The sequence below is a fragment of the Schistocerca piceifrons genome, chromosome 7, assembly GCF_021461385.2.
Source record: "Schistocerca piceifrons isolate TAMUIC-IGC-003096 chromosome 7, iqSchPice1.1, whole genome shotgun sequence".
NCBI classification, from domain to species: domain Eukaryota; kingdom Metazoa; phylum Arthropoda; class Insecta; order Orthoptera; family Acrididae; genus Schistocerca; species Schistocerca piceifrons.
In genome coordinates, this window is record NC_060144.1 from 404,702,843 (window position 1) to 404,722,458 (window position 19,616).

Below are 19,616 nucleotides of genomic sequence, written 5' to 3' on the forward strand. Positions count from 1 at the left end.
ATTCGATGGAGTAACGCCATCAGGCGTAGAGTGGACTGGTGAAGAGTTGACCGTAGTCAACCGGTGTGCGGAAAAAAACAGAGTACAGTTCCTGGGCCCCTTCCGCTACCAATGCATTGAAGTTGTTGAAATAGTCTAACATTGCAGAACAGATGTGGCAGGGATGGCGTGTGCCATTGGATACACTCTTAAAGCAGATGCTGGTAGTGTGGGGTGGGGGAGTAGGAGGGGATGGCGCAAAATCCGTAGTTCCAGGATGAACAAGAAATTTCCTGGCCTGAGCATCTGGCTTGATTTGTAATGCCACTGACCTCAGCCCATGTGTCGCCTAGAAAAGAAGACACTGCGTCTTTCACATACAAGTGTCCTAGAGCATGAGGTGAAGAAATATTAACACACAGGCATCTGTGAGATGTGCCTGAGTGGGGTCGCGGTATTAGTTTGGGAACGACATTTCCTAGCTGCGTAACAAAAGCAGGAATGGAAATAAAACCAAGCGGAGTGGTGCGTAGTGTCGTCTGTCGAGTTGCCTGAGGCCGAAGCGGCAGTGGAGGTGGTTGTAGTTGTAGAGTCCGCCAACGCCAGCCTTTGTTGAGCACTCGGTAAACGTGGAAAGTTCACATTCAGCGTAAAACGTTCACATGCAAAGTTTTGTGCACGAAAAACATTCTGTTGGTACGGAACGCTGCCACACAATGGCAGATTCATGTAGGATAATGAAAAGTTATTATATGTACTTGATACCAGCACATGTGGCTGTGGAAATGTAGAAACACCATTCTGTTGAGTACAGTTAGTTGTTTTTCAGAAACTTCATAAAATTACTGTGAACTCGAGGTGGATAATTGGAAATTGATTCCGGGGCGTCCACTGGAAAATCTAGGTGGTTCGTGTGCAGTGTAGCAGGCTGCAAGCGGTCCATCGTGTAGTGCACGACAGAACGAGAGTTCGTTGTAGCACCCACGAATAAATGATTCCCAGTACACACGTGTTTACAGTTTTGCACAAGACCACAGGCTGCTCCCAAAGAGCTTGGAAAACAAAGATGTTAATACGTGACATGGTTGATAGTTACCACAAACTTAATACATTTATGTACAGAAGTCTTCTTAAAACATTTGTTGTACTGTGTTATGTTTAGACATAACTGCTTCAAACAAATTGGGGTGCTACCATGGAAATCAGGCTGGTATCATCGAATGCCAAGCTTTTTGTGGACTGCTTGGAAGAAGCACCTCTGAAGAACCAGAAGTTGGGCACTCTGGTTTGGTACAGATTTATCAGTGCCATTCTTGTGGCCTGGACTGGTAAAGAATTCCTCTGCTTCCTGCAAAAGCTTTAGTCATTTTTCAAACTCAAATTTGCCTGCTTCTTTTCCAAGGTCAAAGTAATATTTCCTTGACATAGACTGCCACCTCACTGAAACCCACATCCAAACCTCAGTCCATATAAAACCAACCAATAAGCAATAATAGCTACACTGTGACGCATGCTGTCCCTTCCACATCAAATGCTCCCTTACAGTATACACTGTGAAATCAAAAGTATCTGGACACCTGGATGAAAATGACTTGAAAGTTTGTGGTGCCCTCTATCGGTAATGCTGGAATTCAGTATGGTGTTGGCCCACACTTAGCCTTGATGACAGCTTCCATTCTTGCAGGCATACATTCAATCAGGTGCTGGAAGGTTTCTTAGGTAATGGCAGCGCATTCTTCATGGAGTGCTGCACTGAGGAGAGGTATCAATGTCGGTCAGTGAGGCCTGGCACGAGTCGGTGTTCCAAAACATCCCCAAAGTGTTCTATAGGATTCAGGTCAGGACTCTGTGCAGGCCAGTCCATTACAGGGATGTTATTGTTGTGTGACCACACCACCACAGGCTATGCACTATGAACAGATGCTCGATCGTCTTGAAAGATGCTATCGCCATCCCAGAATTGCTCTTCAACAGTGGGAAGCAAAAAGGTGCTTAAACCATCAATGTAGGCTTATGCTGTGACAGTACCATGCTAAACAACAAGGGGTGCAAGCCCCATCCATGAAAAACACAACCACACCATAACACCAGTGCCTCTGAATTTTACTGTTGGCACTACACACACTGGCAGATGACATTCATTGAGCATTCGCCATACCCACACCCTGCCATCGAATCGCCACATTGTGTACTGTGATTCATCATTCCACACAACGTTTTTCCACTGTTCAGTCGTCCAACGTTTGTGCTCCTTACACCAAGCTAGGAGTCGTGTGGCATTTACTGGCATGATGTGTGACTTGTGAGCAGCCGCTTGAACATGAAATCAAACTGTTCTCATTCCCCGCCTAACTGTCATATCATAGTACTTGCAGTGGATCCTGATGCAGTCTGGAATTCCTGTGGGATGGTCTGGATAGATGTCTGCCTATTACACATTAGGATGCTCTTCAACTGTTGGCGGTCTCTATCAGTCAACAAACGAGGTCAGCATGTTCGCTTTTGTGCTGTGTCCCTTCATGTTTCTACTTCACTATCGCATCGGAAACAGTGGGCCTAGGGGTATTTAGGAGTGTGGAAATCTCGCATACAGATGCATGACACAAGTGACATCCAATCACCCGATCATGTCCGTGAGTTCTGTGGAGGGCCCCCATCCTGCTCTCACAATGTCTAATGACTACAGAGCTCGGTCGTATGGAGGACCTGGCAGTAGTTGGCAGCACAATGCACCTAATATGAAAAAACATATGTTTTTGGGGGTGTCTGGATACTTTTGATCTCATAGTGTATGTTTCTGGTGTGACTGGATACTTTTGATCACATAGTGTAGGCACCTACAGCAAATCTACTCTTCTGCCAAATCTGTGATATTTCTGGGAAACTTATTAGCATGTCCAAAAATTTGGACATCCTGACAGAAAACGATAATGCTGTAGAAAGAATTAAAACTATATGGGATATAGTGAAATAGGGGACAGGACAACCAGTCCGTGTAAAAGATACCATACTTGTCATTTAGTTTAATTCAAAAGTTACAATTATTTTTAACAATCACTTTATAAATGTAGCATCAAAAATAGGATTTAATGGTTCATTTGAAGAAGCAAGAGACTATATTAAAAAAGTCATTCACAAAACTTTAAGCAAATAAAAGTACTACCAACATCCTTCACAAAACATTAATAGAATTCTAAAATTTCTAAGATAGAATTTCTAACAGCATTCTGAAGAGTTTTTTCTAACTTAATGTCCTTAGTAGTATATCCTTAGTAATATATGTAATGCATGATTGGCTCAAGGAATTTTTCCAGGCAGATTGTAATGTGCAATTGTTAGACCTCTGTGTAAGAAAGGTGACAAAGACAGTCATCCAGGTGCCTTACTGACATTGTTTTCCAAAATAAAAAACGTAATTGTTATGGAACTGATGGCTTTACATGCAACTAGTTACATAATATGTAGCAAACAAAATCCACTACATTGTGCTGTATAATCCAAATTGTGTTTGAAGTAGAGAAAACTGTAGTGACTAGGTAAAGATCACAAAAGGAGTCCCACAGGGTTCAACCTTTTGGTCCACACGTAATCCTTGTATATGTGAATCACATTCCACTGAAAATTCATAGAGCAAGAATTGATACTTTTTGCAGATATTAGTGTTGTTATAAATCATATTAGAAAGCAGCAGAAGCTTGTTAATGATGATTTTCAAAGAATTAAGTACACTGTAGCCGAAAAAAATTTTGTGTGTGTGTGTGTGTGTGTGTGTGTGTGTGTGTGTGTGTGTGTGAGTGAGAGTGAGAGAGGGGGGGGGGGTGAGGGTGAGGGTGAGTGTGAGTGTGTGAGAGAGTGTGTGAACAATAACTAAGAATTATCGTAAACTATTAAGCAGTTCTATGAAAATTATTCTCCTTCATCTCTGTACGACAAATACATAAACAAACACATACATACATACATACCAACAATTTATGTAGGACGTGGATAGGAGTCAGTAAACAGGATAGAGTGATCCCAATTTTTGAGTGTACAGATTGATGAAAACTTGAACTGGAAGACACATATTACTGAGTTACTGAAACAGTTAAGTTCAGCTACTTTTCTCTTTGCGTAGTTGTTAGTCTTGGAAACAAACAAATTAATCTTATGGCACATTTTGCATATTTCCACTCAGTGTCTTTCGAAATAATTTTCCGGGATGCCCTATCACCTAGAACAGCAGCCTTGATTGCACAAAAGTGAGCAGTAAGAATAATATATGGTGTTTACCTGGTCATCATGTAGGCACCTCATCAAGGAGTTAGGCATCTTAACTGCATTACAATACACGTATTCCCAAAAGAAATTAATCATAAATAATGTAGCACAATTGGAGAGGATTAGTGACATCCATATGTATAACAATAGAAGAAAAATTACCATTATTAAAGCAGTCTGTGGCAACAAAATTTTTTGATCATATGCACCATACCAAGTCTGGCAGGTAGCAAAGCAAGTTTTAAACCTAACGTTAAACAGTGGTCCTGGACAACTCCTATTCAGTGGGCAAATTGTTAATGGAAAACTGTTATCCTGTAAACTGACTCAGTTCACATTTTGATAAAAGAATAATTAGTTTTCTAGGGAATATGTTACTAACTCTCCCACCTATACAACCACCTCTGTCTGACTTTCCTCTCACAACTGTGTCAAAGATCTTATTCACAAACAAATCTCCTGTGCAGTATCCTGCTCCCACTTGCAAAATACTCAGTACTGCCCAAGTCTTGAATGCCTCAGATACTATTCCACGAAGGGCAACACTTTTTAAAGTCGAGCCTTGAAATGAAACAATCTCCCCCTGATACCCAGCCCACACCAGCCTATTGTTGCCCTCCCCCCAACATCCTAGAAATACTATTAGATGTCCCCAAATCACTATCCCTATACAAAGGTTCATGCCCTTTGCAATTGTTCTCGCAGCAAAACCTTTGTTTGTACTCACTTGCTACCAATTATTCCAACCCTACCACTAGTAAATCCTTTACTATGAAAGCTAGAGTTACTTGTGAAATCACAAATGCTGCTTATGAACCAACTTGTATCCTCTACTTAGTGTCTTCATCTTCATTCTCCCCCCCCCCTCTCCCCCCCCCCTCCCCCTTCCGCCCCTCCCTGCTCCCTAATCCACTAGTTTTTACTTGCACTTTCAGCTTAATTTCCCTCTCTCTGATACATCCTTACTTTTAACACTGTCATCTCTAGAGTGAAACTGACACGGTACTTAACTCTCTGCTGTCTCCACTGATCTTTTTTAGTCCCTCTCTTATCCATGGGATCTCTGTGGCCTGCTCTTATTTTTTAACCCTCCCTTGCCTATCCCTCTCCCCTCCCCAAATAATGAACTAATAGTTTCAAAGGTAGGGTACTGTGTGTACTTTTTTGTGTGTATCAGCAGTTCTATCGATATGTTCTGAAGATAAGTACTTGCTAGCAGTTCCCTTAATAATAATAATAATAATAATAATAATAATAATAATAATAATAATAATAATAATAATAATAATAATAATAAAATCAGCTTTGTTATGGTGACACTGATATTTATCATAGTTTGAGGTCTAGGTCAAGTTGAAAGGTGAAAAACTGGGCGAGAGTTGGTGAAGAATGTGGCTGTAGATTGACCTGCAGCACAGGCTAATCTTTATGTACTCAACTTATTTAACCGCACTTGCCACGTTTAATACACTTTCCATTATAAAAAATGAAACAAGGTAAAGCCAGAAAATGTATGTTAGATAAAGAACAAGTATCGTATGATTTTGATGTATACTATGTGCACATATTGTACATAAACCATGAAATACGGCGAAAGGGGTGGGGGGGTAGGGTCAGAACCCGTAGTAGCCGCCAGTCGGTCCCCGGTGATGGGGAACCCGTCCACAACCCGCTGCTCGGCAACATCCAGATGGAAACACAAAAGTTCGTCCCTATCGAATGCCAGGTCAGGACCCATGGGAAGGCGAGACAGTGCATCAGCATTCACATGTTGAGCCGTCAGCCGGAAATAAATCTCATAATTTAAACGAGACAAGTAAAGTGCCCAACGCTGGAGACAGTGTGCAGCCTTGTCGGGAAGTGACGTTGATGGTTGAAACAAGGAAATAAGTGGTTTGTGATCCGTAACAAGATGAAATTTGGATCCATAGAGAAAAACAACAAACTTATGAAGAGCATAAATAATGGCCAAAGCTTCTTTTTCAATTTGAGAGTACTTTAGTTGGGCATCCGTGAGCGTTTTGGAGGCATAAGCAATGGGTTGTTCAGAACCGTCAGAAAAACGGTGCGCAAGGACTGCACCGACCCCGTATTGAGAGGCGCCCATGGCAAGAACGAGATGTTGGCCAGGTCAATAAGTAACCAGGCACGGGGCCTGTTTCAGCATAGTCTTCAATTTCTGGAAAGCCGCTTCGCATGACGCGGACCAGTGAAAAGGCACGTTTTTATGCAACAGCTGAGCCACCGAAGCAGCAAACAGTAAAAACTTGTGATAGTATCCTATTTTCCAAAAGAAGGCCTGCAGTTCCTTAACAGATGTAGGGCGAGGAAGGGCATGGATCGCAGCGACAGTTTGCTGAAGCGGACGAATACCATCCCGAGAGAGTTGAAACCCCAAGTACATGATAGATGTCTGAAAAAATTTTGATTTCTGAAGATCACACTTAAGACCGGCAGTCTGTAGGACATGAAAAAGTGTGTGGAAATTTTGAAGATGTTCTTCAGTGGTGGAGCCAGTGACAACAATGTCGTCCATGTAATTTATACACCCAGGGACAGTGAGCAACAATTGTTACCTCAGCATCAAATTGTCCCAAGACAATTCTCATCCCGTCCGGTAAGTCTCCCCTGACTCACAGTTGTGTGTGACTTTACTTATATCTACCCCTCTTCTTAGACCTCTCCAGTCATTTTCCTTCACCCCACTCCCTTCCCCATCAACCCTCCTTTCTGAAGGAGGACACACTGGCTCCAAAGCTTGCATAATTATAACCTTTTATGTGTGTTCTGCCATTGCTTGGTGGGTAGATTTTTTATCTGCCCAATTAAACTATTTTGTCAAAAATTGATTGTTTTCATTGTTACACGGCAAAGTTTTGAATCACTAAAGCTGTGGGTTCACTTGTCATCAGCTTTGTGACTGATTGTAGAAGAAGACATTTAAAATTGCTAGTTGGATAGCAGTTTGGCGTCAATGCTTTATTGGATGGAATCTTGATTTACAATTCAGTATTGTTGATGAATTAGCTTTATCAGTGTACAACAGTATAGTAAAGTTTTGTTGTTGTTGTTGTTGTTGTTGTTGTTGTTGTGGTCTTCAGTCCTGAGACTGGTTTGATGCAGCTCTCCATGCTACTCATCCTGTGCAAGCTTCTTCATCTCCCAGTACCTACTGCAACCTACATCCTTCTGTATCTGTTTAGTATATTCATCTCTTGGTCTCCCTCTACGATTTTTACCCTCGACGCTGCCCTCCAATACCAAATTGGTGATCCCTTGATCTCTCAGAACATGTCCTACCAACTGATCCCTTCTTCTAGTCAAGTTGTGCCACAATTTCTCTTCTCCCTAATCCTCTTCAATACCTACTCATTAGTTATATGATCTACCCATCTAATCTTCAGCATTCTTCTGTAGTGCCACATTTCGAAAGCTTCTATTCTCTTCTTGTCCAAACTATTTATCGTCCATGTTTCACTTCCATACATGGCTACACTCCATACAAATACTTTCAGAAACGACTTCTGACACTTAAGTCTATATTCGATGTTAACAAATTTCTGTTCTTCAGAAACGCTTTCCTTGCCATTGCCAGTCTACATTTTATATCCTCTCTAGTTCGACCATCATCAGATATTTTGCTCCCCAAACAGCAAAACTCATCTACTACTTTCAGTGTCTCATTTTCTGATCTAATTCTCTCAGCATCACTTGATTTAATTCCACTACATTCCATTATCCTCGTTTTGCTTTTGTTGATGTTCATCTTATACCCTCCTTTCAAGGCACTATCCATTCCGTTCAACTGCCCTTCCAAGTCCTTTGCTGTCTCTGACAGAATTACAATGTCATCGGTGAACGTCAAAGTTTTTATTTCTTCTCCATGGATTTTAATACCTACTCCGAATTTTTCTTTTGTTTCCTTCACTGCTTGCTCAATATACAGATTGAGTAACATTGGGGATAGGGTGCAACCTGTCTCACTCCCTTCCCAACCACTGCTTCCCTTTCATACACATCGACTCTTATAACTGCCATCTGGTTTCTGTACAAATTGTAAATAGCCTTTTGCTCCCTGTATTTTACCCGTGCCACCTTCAAAATTTGAAAGAGAGTATTCCAATCAACAATGTCAAAAGATTTCTCTAAGTCTACAAATGCTAGAAACGTAGGTTTGCCTTTCCTTAATCTAGCTTCTAAGATAAGTCGTAGGGTCAGTATTGCCTCACTTGTTCCAATATTTCTACGGAATCCAAACTGATCTTCCCCGAGGTTGGCTTCTACTAGTTTTTCCATTCGTCTGTAAAGAATTCGTGTTAGTATTTTGCAGCTGTGACTTATTAAGCTGATAGTTCGGTAATTTTCACATCTGTCAACACCTGCTTTCTTTGGGATTGGAATTATTATATTCTTCTTGAAGTCTGAGGATGTTTCGCCTGTTTCATACATCTTGCTCACCAAATGGTAGAGTTTTGTCAGGACTGGCTCTCCTAAGGCCGTCAGTAGTTCCAATGGAATATTGTCTACTCCGGGGGCCTTGTTTCGACTCAGGTCTTTCAGTGCTCTGTCAAACTCTTCACGCTGTATCGTATCTCCCACTTCATCTCCATCTACATTCTCTTCCATTTCCATAATATTGTCCTCAAGTACATCGCCCTTGTATAGACCCTCTATATACTCCTTCCACCTTTCTGCTTTGCCTTCTTTGCTTAGAACTGGGTTTCCATCTGAGCTCTTGATATTCATGCAAGTCGTTCTCTTATCTCCAAAGGTCTCTTTAATTTTCCTGTAGGCAGTATCTATCTTACCCCTAATGAGATAGGCCTCTACATCCTTACGTTTGTCCTCTAGCCATCCCTGCTTAGCCATTTTGCACTTCCTGTCGATCTTATTTTTGAGACGTTTGTATTCCTTTTTGCCTGCTTCATTTGCCGCATTTTTATATTTTCTGCTTTCAGTAACTAAATTCAATATTTCTTCAGTTACCCAAGGGTTTCTACTAGCCCTAGTCTTTTTATCTACTTGATCTTTTGCTGCCTTCAATACTTTATCCCTCAGAGCTACCCATTCTACTTCTACTGTATTTCTTTCCCCAATTTTTGTCAATTGTTCTCTCATGATCTCCCAGAAACTCTGTACAACCTCTGGTTTAGTCAGTTTATCCATGCCCCATCTCCTTAAATTCCCACCTTTTTGCAGTTTCTTCAGCTTTAATCTACAGTTCATAACGAATAGATTGTGGTCAGAGTCCACATCTACCCCTGGGAATGTCTTACAATTTAAAACCTGGTTCCTGAATCTCTGTCTTGCCATTATATAATCTGTCTGAAACCTGTCAGTATCTCGAGGCTTCTTCCATGTATACAACCTTCTTTTATGATTCTTGAACCAAATGTTAGCTATGATTATGTTGTGCTCTGTGCAAAATTCTACCAGGCGGCTTCCTGTTTCATTTCTTAGCCCCAGTCCATATTCACCTACTACGTTTCCTTCTCTCCCTTTTCCTACTACTGAATTCCAGTCACCAATGATGATTAGATTTTTGTCTCCCTTCACTATCTGAATAATTTCTTTTATTTCATCATACATTTCTTTAATTTCTTCGTAATCTGCAGAGCTAGTTGGCATATAAACTTGTACTACTGTAGTAGGTGTGGGCTGTGTCTATCTTGGCCACAATAAGGCGTTCACTATGCTGTTTGTAGCAGTATATCCGCACTGATATTTTTTTTCTTCATTATTAAACCGACTCCTGCATTACCCCTGTTTGATTTTGTATTTATAACCCTGTATTCACCTGACCAAAAGTCTTGTTCCTCCTGCCACCGAACTTCACTAATTCCTACTATATCTAACTTTAACCTATCCATTTCCCTTTTTAAATTTTCTGACCTACCTGCTCGATTAAGGGATCTGACATTCCACGCTCCGATCCATAGAACGCCAGTTTTCTTTCTCCTGATTACGACGTCCTCCTGGGTAGTCCCCGTCCGGAGATCCGAATGGGGGACTATTTTACCTCCGGAATATTTTACCCAAGAGGACGCCATCATCATTTAACGTTACAGTAAAGCTGCATGCCCTCGGGAAAAATTACAGCTGTAGTTTCCCCTTGCTTCCAGCCGTTCGCAGTACCAGCACAGCAAGGCCGTTTTGGTTATTGTTACAAGGCCAGATCAGTCAATCATCCAGACTGTTGCCCCTGCAACTACTGAAAAGGCTGCTGCCTCTCTTCAGGAACCACCCATTTGTCTGGCCACTCAACAGATACCCATCCGTTGTGGTTGCACCTATGTACAGCTATCTGTATCGCTGAGGCACGCAAGCCTCACCACCAACGGCAAGGTCCATGGTTCTTGGAAGGGGAGTAAAGTTTTATATATTATCATTTATGTACAAGATCACAGAAAGTAAATGATTAGTTTCTAAGAATGCTTCAATTGAATAGAATTCATTGTATTTTACCCACATTTGTAATACCCTTTTACATTTATTTAGTAATAATGAACAGGCTTAGTATGGTAACTTAATGAGAAATGCTTAAGTGCTTTTAGGTATTATGAACTGTAGCAGTCCTTCAGCACAGCTTATCGTTGAATGTTCCCATGTTTTCTGTAGCATATATTAAACAGTTATATGTGTACAGAATAGGTACATTCATTGAGCTAAGAAGTTTATTAAAGTTTTTGCAGGGCTCTCTGGGTGCTAATCCTAATAGACAACTGATTGCTTTTTTCTGCCATGTGAAAATACATTAGCCCATGGAGAATTCCTCCATAGCAATATTCCATACTGCAGTTCGACATGGAAGAAAGCCAAGTATGAGCAGAGTAACAGTTGTTTATCCATACTTTTTTTAGTTTATGCAGTAAAAAGTGCACAAGCTTATTTGCTGCACAGATAATTCGCATGCCCTTGCGAAGAGAGTTTTTGGTTGTAATCATTTCATGTAATTTCAGATTTATTTTCTTTTTTAATTACATTCAGATTAAAAATTAGTCCCTCCTGCCTTGGTAATGCACAGCTGATTGGCCTGATGCCACTGGCTAATCATTTGCATCATTATATAATTTTCTAGCTTGCATATTCAGCTCTTCACTCGAAATGATTAGTTTACAAGAAAAAATTTACAGACTACAAAGTTGCTGAGTTTTGCATAATTTCCTACAGTAAATTTCCAGCAAGGTCAAAGTGACAGTTCATAAACTGCCTTGGGGAGAGCAGCAGTTATGGAAGGTGAAGACCTTTCTGTGGTACACAGTGTAGTAATTAAGCCTGCACTATGGTTTTCTTACCAAGTATCACAGTGGACAGTGGCGTGTCAATCCAAGAAAGTGTCGTAGGCATGCCTTGACTGCCTAGACTGATTCTTCACTTATTTTGGCACATACAGACCCCAACATATCACAGAAAAATGAAAGATAGCTTCATATTTAAGCCTGCCAGGAAATATGCCTGAAATTGTTAGATAATTGCAAACATACCATTAGTGGTATTGTCCAGGCAGCCCAAGATTTTAACATTCTGCTGAAAACATTAATATTTTTAGTTATCGCTATCCGTGAGATAGTATGTGCTGCCTGATATGTTCCAAAATGCTGCACATAAAAACGAGATTCTTCTGGGCCTCATAATTCCAGTTATATTGGTGATAAAAAGGTAGGGCCACGTGTTTTGGATATCCGTTGGGCTAGGGGCCATTTGTATATCCTACAGAAGGATTGTCTTAGTGTCACTATACTACAGTACAGGATCAAAATATGAATATTGCATACTTCCTCACGCTTAGGCAAATCGAGCTAACTGTTTGGGTCTAATTGCATATTATGTAGCCTACAGTGGGCTGTCCCTTTCCTTATCTCCCACCCCCCACCATACCAAAATAGAACTGTAGATTCCAAGACAGCAAACAGCTGAAATTTTTGGTGCATTCCTAAGATCCCGATCTTAAACAGTCTTGAAAATTTTCTTGATATCTTTATCCTTTTCCAGTATACATAGGGTCAAAGTTACCCTACCTGGATGCATAAAATAACAAAGTAAAATATGGTGTGAGGTGAAAATGTAGTTTATAAAGTGATGTAGCATGGAGAAAGATACTGGAAAGTGTCTATTACCATCAGAAGGGTTCTGGAAACCCCATCTTGTAGTACAGAAGCACATGCAAAAGTTTTGTGCAAGTAAAATGCTATCTGAGACGTAAAATTGGTTTTGCATTATTTCAGTTTCACATAACTAAACTATCAAAATTTTACTCACCCATAATGTTCTTGTCACATGAATGGTGTGCCCTGCTGTGGCATGGAAAAGAAGAGAACCAGAGAAAAAGTGCTCCTCTCAGAGCCCAAAAAAGTGAGTATGCTCCTGTTTAAATGCTGACAGCAAAGTGGGGTACCAACTGCCTCATTACACCCTCCTCAGCCCCTTCAAAAATTTTGGCATGTGAACGTATTAGCATTTGAATAAATTGAAAGCACCAGTTTGCTTTTGTTCTACAATATTACTTTTATTGTGTTATGTGGTTTGCCGGCCGGTGTGGCGGTGCGGTTCTAGGCGCTTCAGTCTGGAACCAAACGACCGCTACAATCGCAGGTTCGAATCCTGCCTTGGGCATGGATGTGTGTGCTGTCCTTAGGTTAGTTAGGTTTAAGTAGTTCTAAGTTCTAGGGGACTGATGACCTCAGATGTTAAGTCCCATAGTGCTCAGAGCCATTTGAACCATTTCTTGTTATGTGGTTTTCGGCTTACAAGGCCATATTCAAACATTTAAATGCCTGAAGATGGTCTTGTAAGCTGAAAACTGGTTAACACAATAAAAGTAATATTGTAGAACAAAATCAAACTGGTGCTTTTCATTTATCATAATGTTGTTATACCAAGAACGGATGGAAGATTTTGTTAACATGATATTAGCATTTTTTCTATGCTGACGGAGACTGAAAGTGGCAAAGAGACAGAAAAGTAATAAATACTGGAAGACAGCAGACAGTAGTTGTGATATAGAAAGAGTGAAGAAGAAAATGGCAGTGGGTCATAGTTAACAGTGACTGAACAGTGCTAGGAAAGGAATGGAGGAGACTGTGCCAGCTTGGAGAGGAATAAAGAAAAGGAGAAAGTGGAAGTGGGAGAGATCCAGTGATAATGAGACAGTTAATGACAATGAGGAAGAGAGACATTGACAGTGAGAAGAGAGAGCAGCACTGGGAAGGAATGAATGAGACAGTAATGGTGGTGGCGGTGGCGGCGGTGGTGGTGGTGGTGGTGAGGAGGAGGACAGAATGGAGGAGATTGTGGCTGAGATACAGAAGACAGTGAGTCAGAGACACAAGGAAAGAATGACAACAATTTGGAATAAATGAGTGAGAGAGAGAGAATGTGCAAATGGGAGTGGATGGGTATGAGCAAATTACAGCAATGGACTGATGAGTGAGATAGAGTTAGTTAGGGGAACGGGAGCTTCAGGGAGTGAGAGGTGAGCTGCATGTTAGAAAGGGCACAGATATGTTCGCATTCCAAAACTTTTGAGACAATTTTTAAATGTGCTGAGGAAGGTAGAATGAGGCAGTTAGGATCTCACTTTCTAGTCGGCTTTTTAAACAGAACTACATTTGCTTTTTTGTGCTCTGATAGGAGCTGGTTATGATTTTCCTTGAAGCTTCATTAATGGTTGCATTTTGGAAATTTTCTATCCCTGTTGTAAACTGTCTACCAGAATAAATTTAATATAATAAATTTTGTTTATGCTAGTATATATCCTGTTTGCTGGTGTTGTGAGAAAGTAATAATTGAATTTGTTTACCACTGATTGTACTGTGCTATTTTTTTGGTTTCAAGTTATTCATAGTGTTTGTGTGTGCATCTTTTAAGTTTGGGTATGACTGGAGGAGTTTACAATACTACAAGGGCTATCCACAAAGTACATTACGTTTTGGAATTAAAAATAAATAAAGTATTGGAAATTTTTAAATTATTATATAGATGAAAGCCACTCTTAAATACTACTTTTCTACATAGTTGCCATTTAAATTAAGGCACTTATCGTAGCGATGGATGAACTTGGAAATTCCTTCGTCGTAAAATTCGGCCACCTGCGCCTTCAACCACGTGGTTACCTCTTCTTGAAGCTGTGCGTCGTCATCAAAACGCTGCATAGCCAACCACTTCTTCATTGCTGGGAATAAGTGGAAGTCGCTCGGTGCCAGGTCGGGACTTTACGGCGGATGAGGAAACAACTCCCACTTAAGATTCGAGAACTTCACGAGTGGCATTTGCTGTGTGGGCCCGGGCGTTGTCGTGAATCAGCAAGATTTTTGAGCCCAACTTTCCCCTGTGTTTGTTTTGTATTGCTCTTCTGAGGTTGTGCAGAGTTTGGCAATACCTTTGAGAGTTTATTGTAGTGCCTCTTTCCAGGAAATCCACAAAAATCACACCTTTTCTGTCCCAAAAGACAGTCGCCATCACCTTCCTTGCCGACATTGTCTGCATGCATTTCTTAGGTTTTTGGGGAGAATTTGTGTGCCCCCACTGCATTGACTGCAATTTTGTCTTGCAATTCACATGCTTAACCCATGTTTCGTCACCAGTAACGATGCGATCGAGTAATGAGTCACCATCTTTCTCGTAAGCATCCAAAAACGTTAACGCTGCAGCCATTCGCTGATTTTTGTGAATCTCAGTCAAGATTTTTGGTATCCATCTTGCACAAAACTTGTGGTAACCAAGCTTTTTGGTAATGATTTCGTGCAACAAACTTCGTGAAATTTGTGGAAAACTCATAGAGAGTTCCGTTATTGTGAAATTACGGTTTTCACGGACCGCGGCATCGACTTTTTTGACAAGTTCGGCAGTCACTATGCTGGGTCTTCCACTTCGCTCTTCGTCGTGAACGTTAGTTCAGCCATTTTTAAATTTTATGACCCATTGACGCACTCCACCTTCAGTGATTATGTTGTCCCCATACACTTCACAAAGCTCCCGATAGATTTCTATCGGTGTACAGTTTTTTGCAGTCAGAAACCTTATTACAGCACGCACTTCACACTTCGCGGCATTTTCGATTAACGCTGACATTTCAAACTGTCACAGTAACTCAGCGGAGTACAGCACGAACCTCTCACTAGCACTGCAGGATGCCAACTGAGCAGCGGAATGCCCTGACACGAAGATGGCCGCGCTAGCCCCGCCCCTAACGGACACAAACGAAAACGTAATGTACTTTGTGGATAGCCCTCGCAATAGAGTTTGAACTCTTTACCTAAAAGTTTTCCTCTGAATTAAATAGAGCTCTTTTCCAGGCAAAGAGTATTTTACTCCCAGATAGCTGGAGTTTACAGAACAACTCTATACAAGAAACACAGATCATGAACATCACATATTTTCCTCCACACATGTTTCTGAGAGATGAATACTTTGTTTCTCAATAAATACTTATATTATATGCTTAGGAAGCTGTATATTATGTGAGTTCCAGTAAAAGTTCTTAAAAATGAGTACTTTATTACCATAGTACTAATAGTGTTTTCAGATAATTTAACAGAATGATGTATATGTGATTTTGTAGCTATAAATTTAAAAAAGCTAGTGACCGGGGTGGTCGGCTTTTATGGTGGCTGGTGGAATGAATTAGTTGGACATTGGATGCCAATATTTCACCATCCGGGTTGGGGAAGGCTACATTGAAGCTGTTTCCATCTACTTTGTTTCCTCATTTGCTATCTTATTTAATATCATTCATGTTTTTTACTTGTTGATGTATTAAAGTGTCTGGTGCAGTTGTTAAATTGGTTACTGGTGTGACAATAGCAGGTTATCAAGATTTAAGCGAGTTTGAACATGATTTTCTAGTCAGTGCATGAGCGCTGGGACACAGCGTCTGAGGTAGTGGTGAAGTAGGGATTTTCCTGTATGACCCTTTCCCGAGTGTACCACGAATATCAGGAATCCAGTAATATATCAAATCTTGGACATCGCTGCACCCAGAAAAATATTCTGCAAGAACAGGACCAAGGACAACTGAAGAGAATTGATGAACGTGACAGAAGTGCAACCCTTCCACTGCATGACACAAAACTTTACAACTCCCCTTGGCCCATCAACACCAACATTGGACTATTGATGACTGGAAACATGTTGCCTGGTTGGACGATTCTCATTTCAAATTGTATCGAGCAGATGGACATGTACTGGTATGGAGACAACCTCATGAATCCGTGGACCCTGCATGTTGGCAACTGTTCAAGCTGGTTGAGCCTCTGTAATGCTGAGGGACATGTGCAGGTGGAATGATATGGGACCCCTGATATGCCTAAATATGATTCTCACAGGTGTCACGTATGTAAGCATCCTGTCTGATCACCTGCAGCCATTCATGTCCGTTATGCATTCCGACGGACTTGAGCAATTACAGCAAGACAATGTGACACCTCACATGTCCAGAATTGCTAAAGAGCAGCAAGTTTAAACACTTCTGCTAGTCACCAGAATCCCCAGACATGAACATTATTGAGCATATCTGGGATGCCTTGTGACATGCTGTTCCAAGAGATCTCCATCCCCTAGTATTCTTAGAGATTTATGAATAGCCCTGCAGGATTCATGGTGTCATTTCCCTCCAGCACTGTTTCAGACATTAGTAGAGTCCATGTCATGTCGTGTTGCGGCACTTACGCGTGCTCACACGGGCCCTACATGATGTTAGGCAGGTGTACCAGTTCCTTTGGCTCTTCAGTGTATAAGTAATGTTACTGCCTCTCTGGTGACAACATGAGGTATCCACCTTGCCACCTCAGTTACAGGACTCACTGCATCAGCAAGTAGCTCCTGGTGTGATTTCACTTGGTTGGCCTAAGTTGTCCTGATTTTGTGGCTTTTTGCATTTACTGAGGAAGCTGTCTTTTTCACTCAGCCACACTAAGTAAATTATCTGCTGCACAACAAAACTCTGCTACAAGGTATTTGGACACTACCTGCCATTGTGTGCCTTATTCTTTGAACACTCATAAAGTTATTTGTGTTTCAATAACTGTCAGTGAGCTGCAATACTAAAAATGAGAGAATGCATCTGAATCAGGAGAATTTTTTTAATGGAAACTCTGTGGGTTATCACTAAAGTACAACAGCATTGTCTTGATGTGATAACTGCATCAAGATGTTATAGGAAATTGACAGGTAACTTTAGATGATTTCACTGGCACCATAAATCATTCCATGGTTGAGAACTGACCTGCAGGTTTAATAAAATCCCAGTCAGATTTTTAACTTCAAATACACACATTAAAGATTAATTCAGTGCAGTGATGATACAGCTTAATTTTATTGATTTATTAATTCAACTGTCCTTGATAAAATTATTCTAGGTCTCTCCAGTTGGGAAGTAGATATCAAACCTTTCAGATGGCAGTGAGTGTGAATTAAATCATTGTAAAAATCAGTGCTAACAAATTTATGCATAGACTACATGTGTAAACAGTAGTCACTGCAGTCTGTGAACATTCTCACATTCTGAAATGGTTATTTGTGCATAATTATGGACCATTGATTTAGTCACTACCTTGTTTTGATAAACCTTGGTAAACCTCACTTACGTGGCTGCGTCTGCTGTCATATGTTTTACACATTTGAATAATGTATGATGTAATAATTTACATTCATTTTCATAAACAGTGAAACCACTTACTCAGCTCACAATCAAATGCATATGGTATATACATCTGCATAGACAGCAAACTTCATGAAAAATGTTGCTCACACTGCAACAGTCCCAGAATCTATCAGCAGAACTTAATATTAAATTGACATATTTCTTGTTAATTATTGGTAATGTTTCATAGTAGTGTATGTTCTTAATTTTTTTCTTGCAGCTGGAGGTCTCCAACACACTATCAATCTTCTAGTGAAAGTGAAGACAACTTTGAGGAATGTGAGTAATGGATAAATGCATTCTTAAGTACTTATAGGAAGTGCGTAAGATATATCAAATGGTAATATAAAACTTGCAGTTAGTGAACAGGTACAAATTCTTAGGTGGTGAATACTTTCGTTGAGTGTAAGTTCATGTCCACATACATACATAAATAAAATTAAATCAGTTTTGCAAAGGAATATTGGCAGCATTTCCAGTTCTAGCAACAAATTAGTGAGATCCTTGCATGATGATGTGAATGGTTGCTGGTTACAATGCCTGTTATACATTGTGTGTATCTCCCCACACAATGTCATTCATGCATGCGTGCGTGCATGCATGCCTGAAGGAACAGACATTTTCACTGAAAATTACAGCTGCGGTAGGCATATGAAGTGATTCTACATACTGTGACTGCATTAACATCAGCTGTTTGTGACACATGAGAATTTGTGCTGGACCAAAACTCGGACCCAGGTTTTCCGCTTATTGTGAATGGTTGCCTTAACCACTTTGGCTATCAAGCATGCCTCCAGAACTGATCCAAACTTCCCATTTATTACGTAGTCACAACCCTTATTCTTGCACAGTTTGTGATTCCCAAACAAGCAGGCAAATATGCATGCAGATCAGGACAATGTACTGGAAAGATACAAACACTATATAAACACAGGCATTGAAACAGTCAGTGGTGTATTCATGCCTTGATGGAATAAAATGATGATATATTATTTATCACCCTGTGCAGGAATCGTGAATTGAGTGAGCATAAGGGTTGTGACTACATGCGATATGAAATTTTGGATTGGTCGTGGAGGCATGCTCAGATAGCCTAAGTTATTAAGATGACTGCTCATGGTAAGTGGGAAATAAAGTTTAGACTCCTGGTCCAGTGCAAATTTTTTTGTGCTGAAAACAGATGACATCAATGCATAGTTTCAGTATGCGAAACTATTTCGGATATGAATGGTTCACCTAAGCTTCACATTATTTTAATGGACCCCTCCCAGCATGCCGTCTTCAGCTGATGACGATGACTGTTGGAAGATTGTGCCAGTACTAACTACAGTAGCTAAAAGCACGACCTGCTGCTACCAAGTGGTAGTCTTTAGTATTGACACCTGTATAAAAGCTTTTTCTACTGAAAGTAGCAAAAATAGATCATCAAGTGGTATGCTAAATTGTTGCTGCTGCTGCTGCTGCTTCTGCTTCTGCTTCTGCTTCAATATGAAGACACTTTTGATGCAGCTCACCCTGCTAGTCTATTCTGTGCTAATCTCTTCAGCTTTGCACAATGAGTTAAACCTGTAAAATTAAGACCGACATGATGATCACTACTTAACTTAGTATTACCAGTAGACGTATGTTTAAGTATAAAGCACAATCCTAGCCTTCAGAACTATTCGTCCCTTTCTTTAGGAGGAGAGGGGGATTGGTTGTGGATGGTTAGGATGAGAGGGACCCAACTTTTGTGAGG

General features: G+C 40.6%; 1 protein-coding gene across 3 annotated transcripts in view; it reads left to right on the top strand.

Annotated features, from left to right (window-relative positions):
- LOC124805171 (germ cell nuclear acidic protein-like) overlaps positions 1-19,616 on the top strand; it is a 77,860-nt gene that overhangs the window by 9,454 nt on the left and 48,790 nt on the right. For all 3 annotated transcript variants that reach the window (XM_047265657.1, XM_047265656.1, XM_047265655.1), the window contains exon 4: positions 18,099-18,157. In XM_047265657.1, coding sequence (XP_047121613.1) covers positions 18,099-18,157 — 59 coding nt within the window. The remainder of the gene's footprint in view (positions 1-18,098; positions 18,158-19,616) is intronic.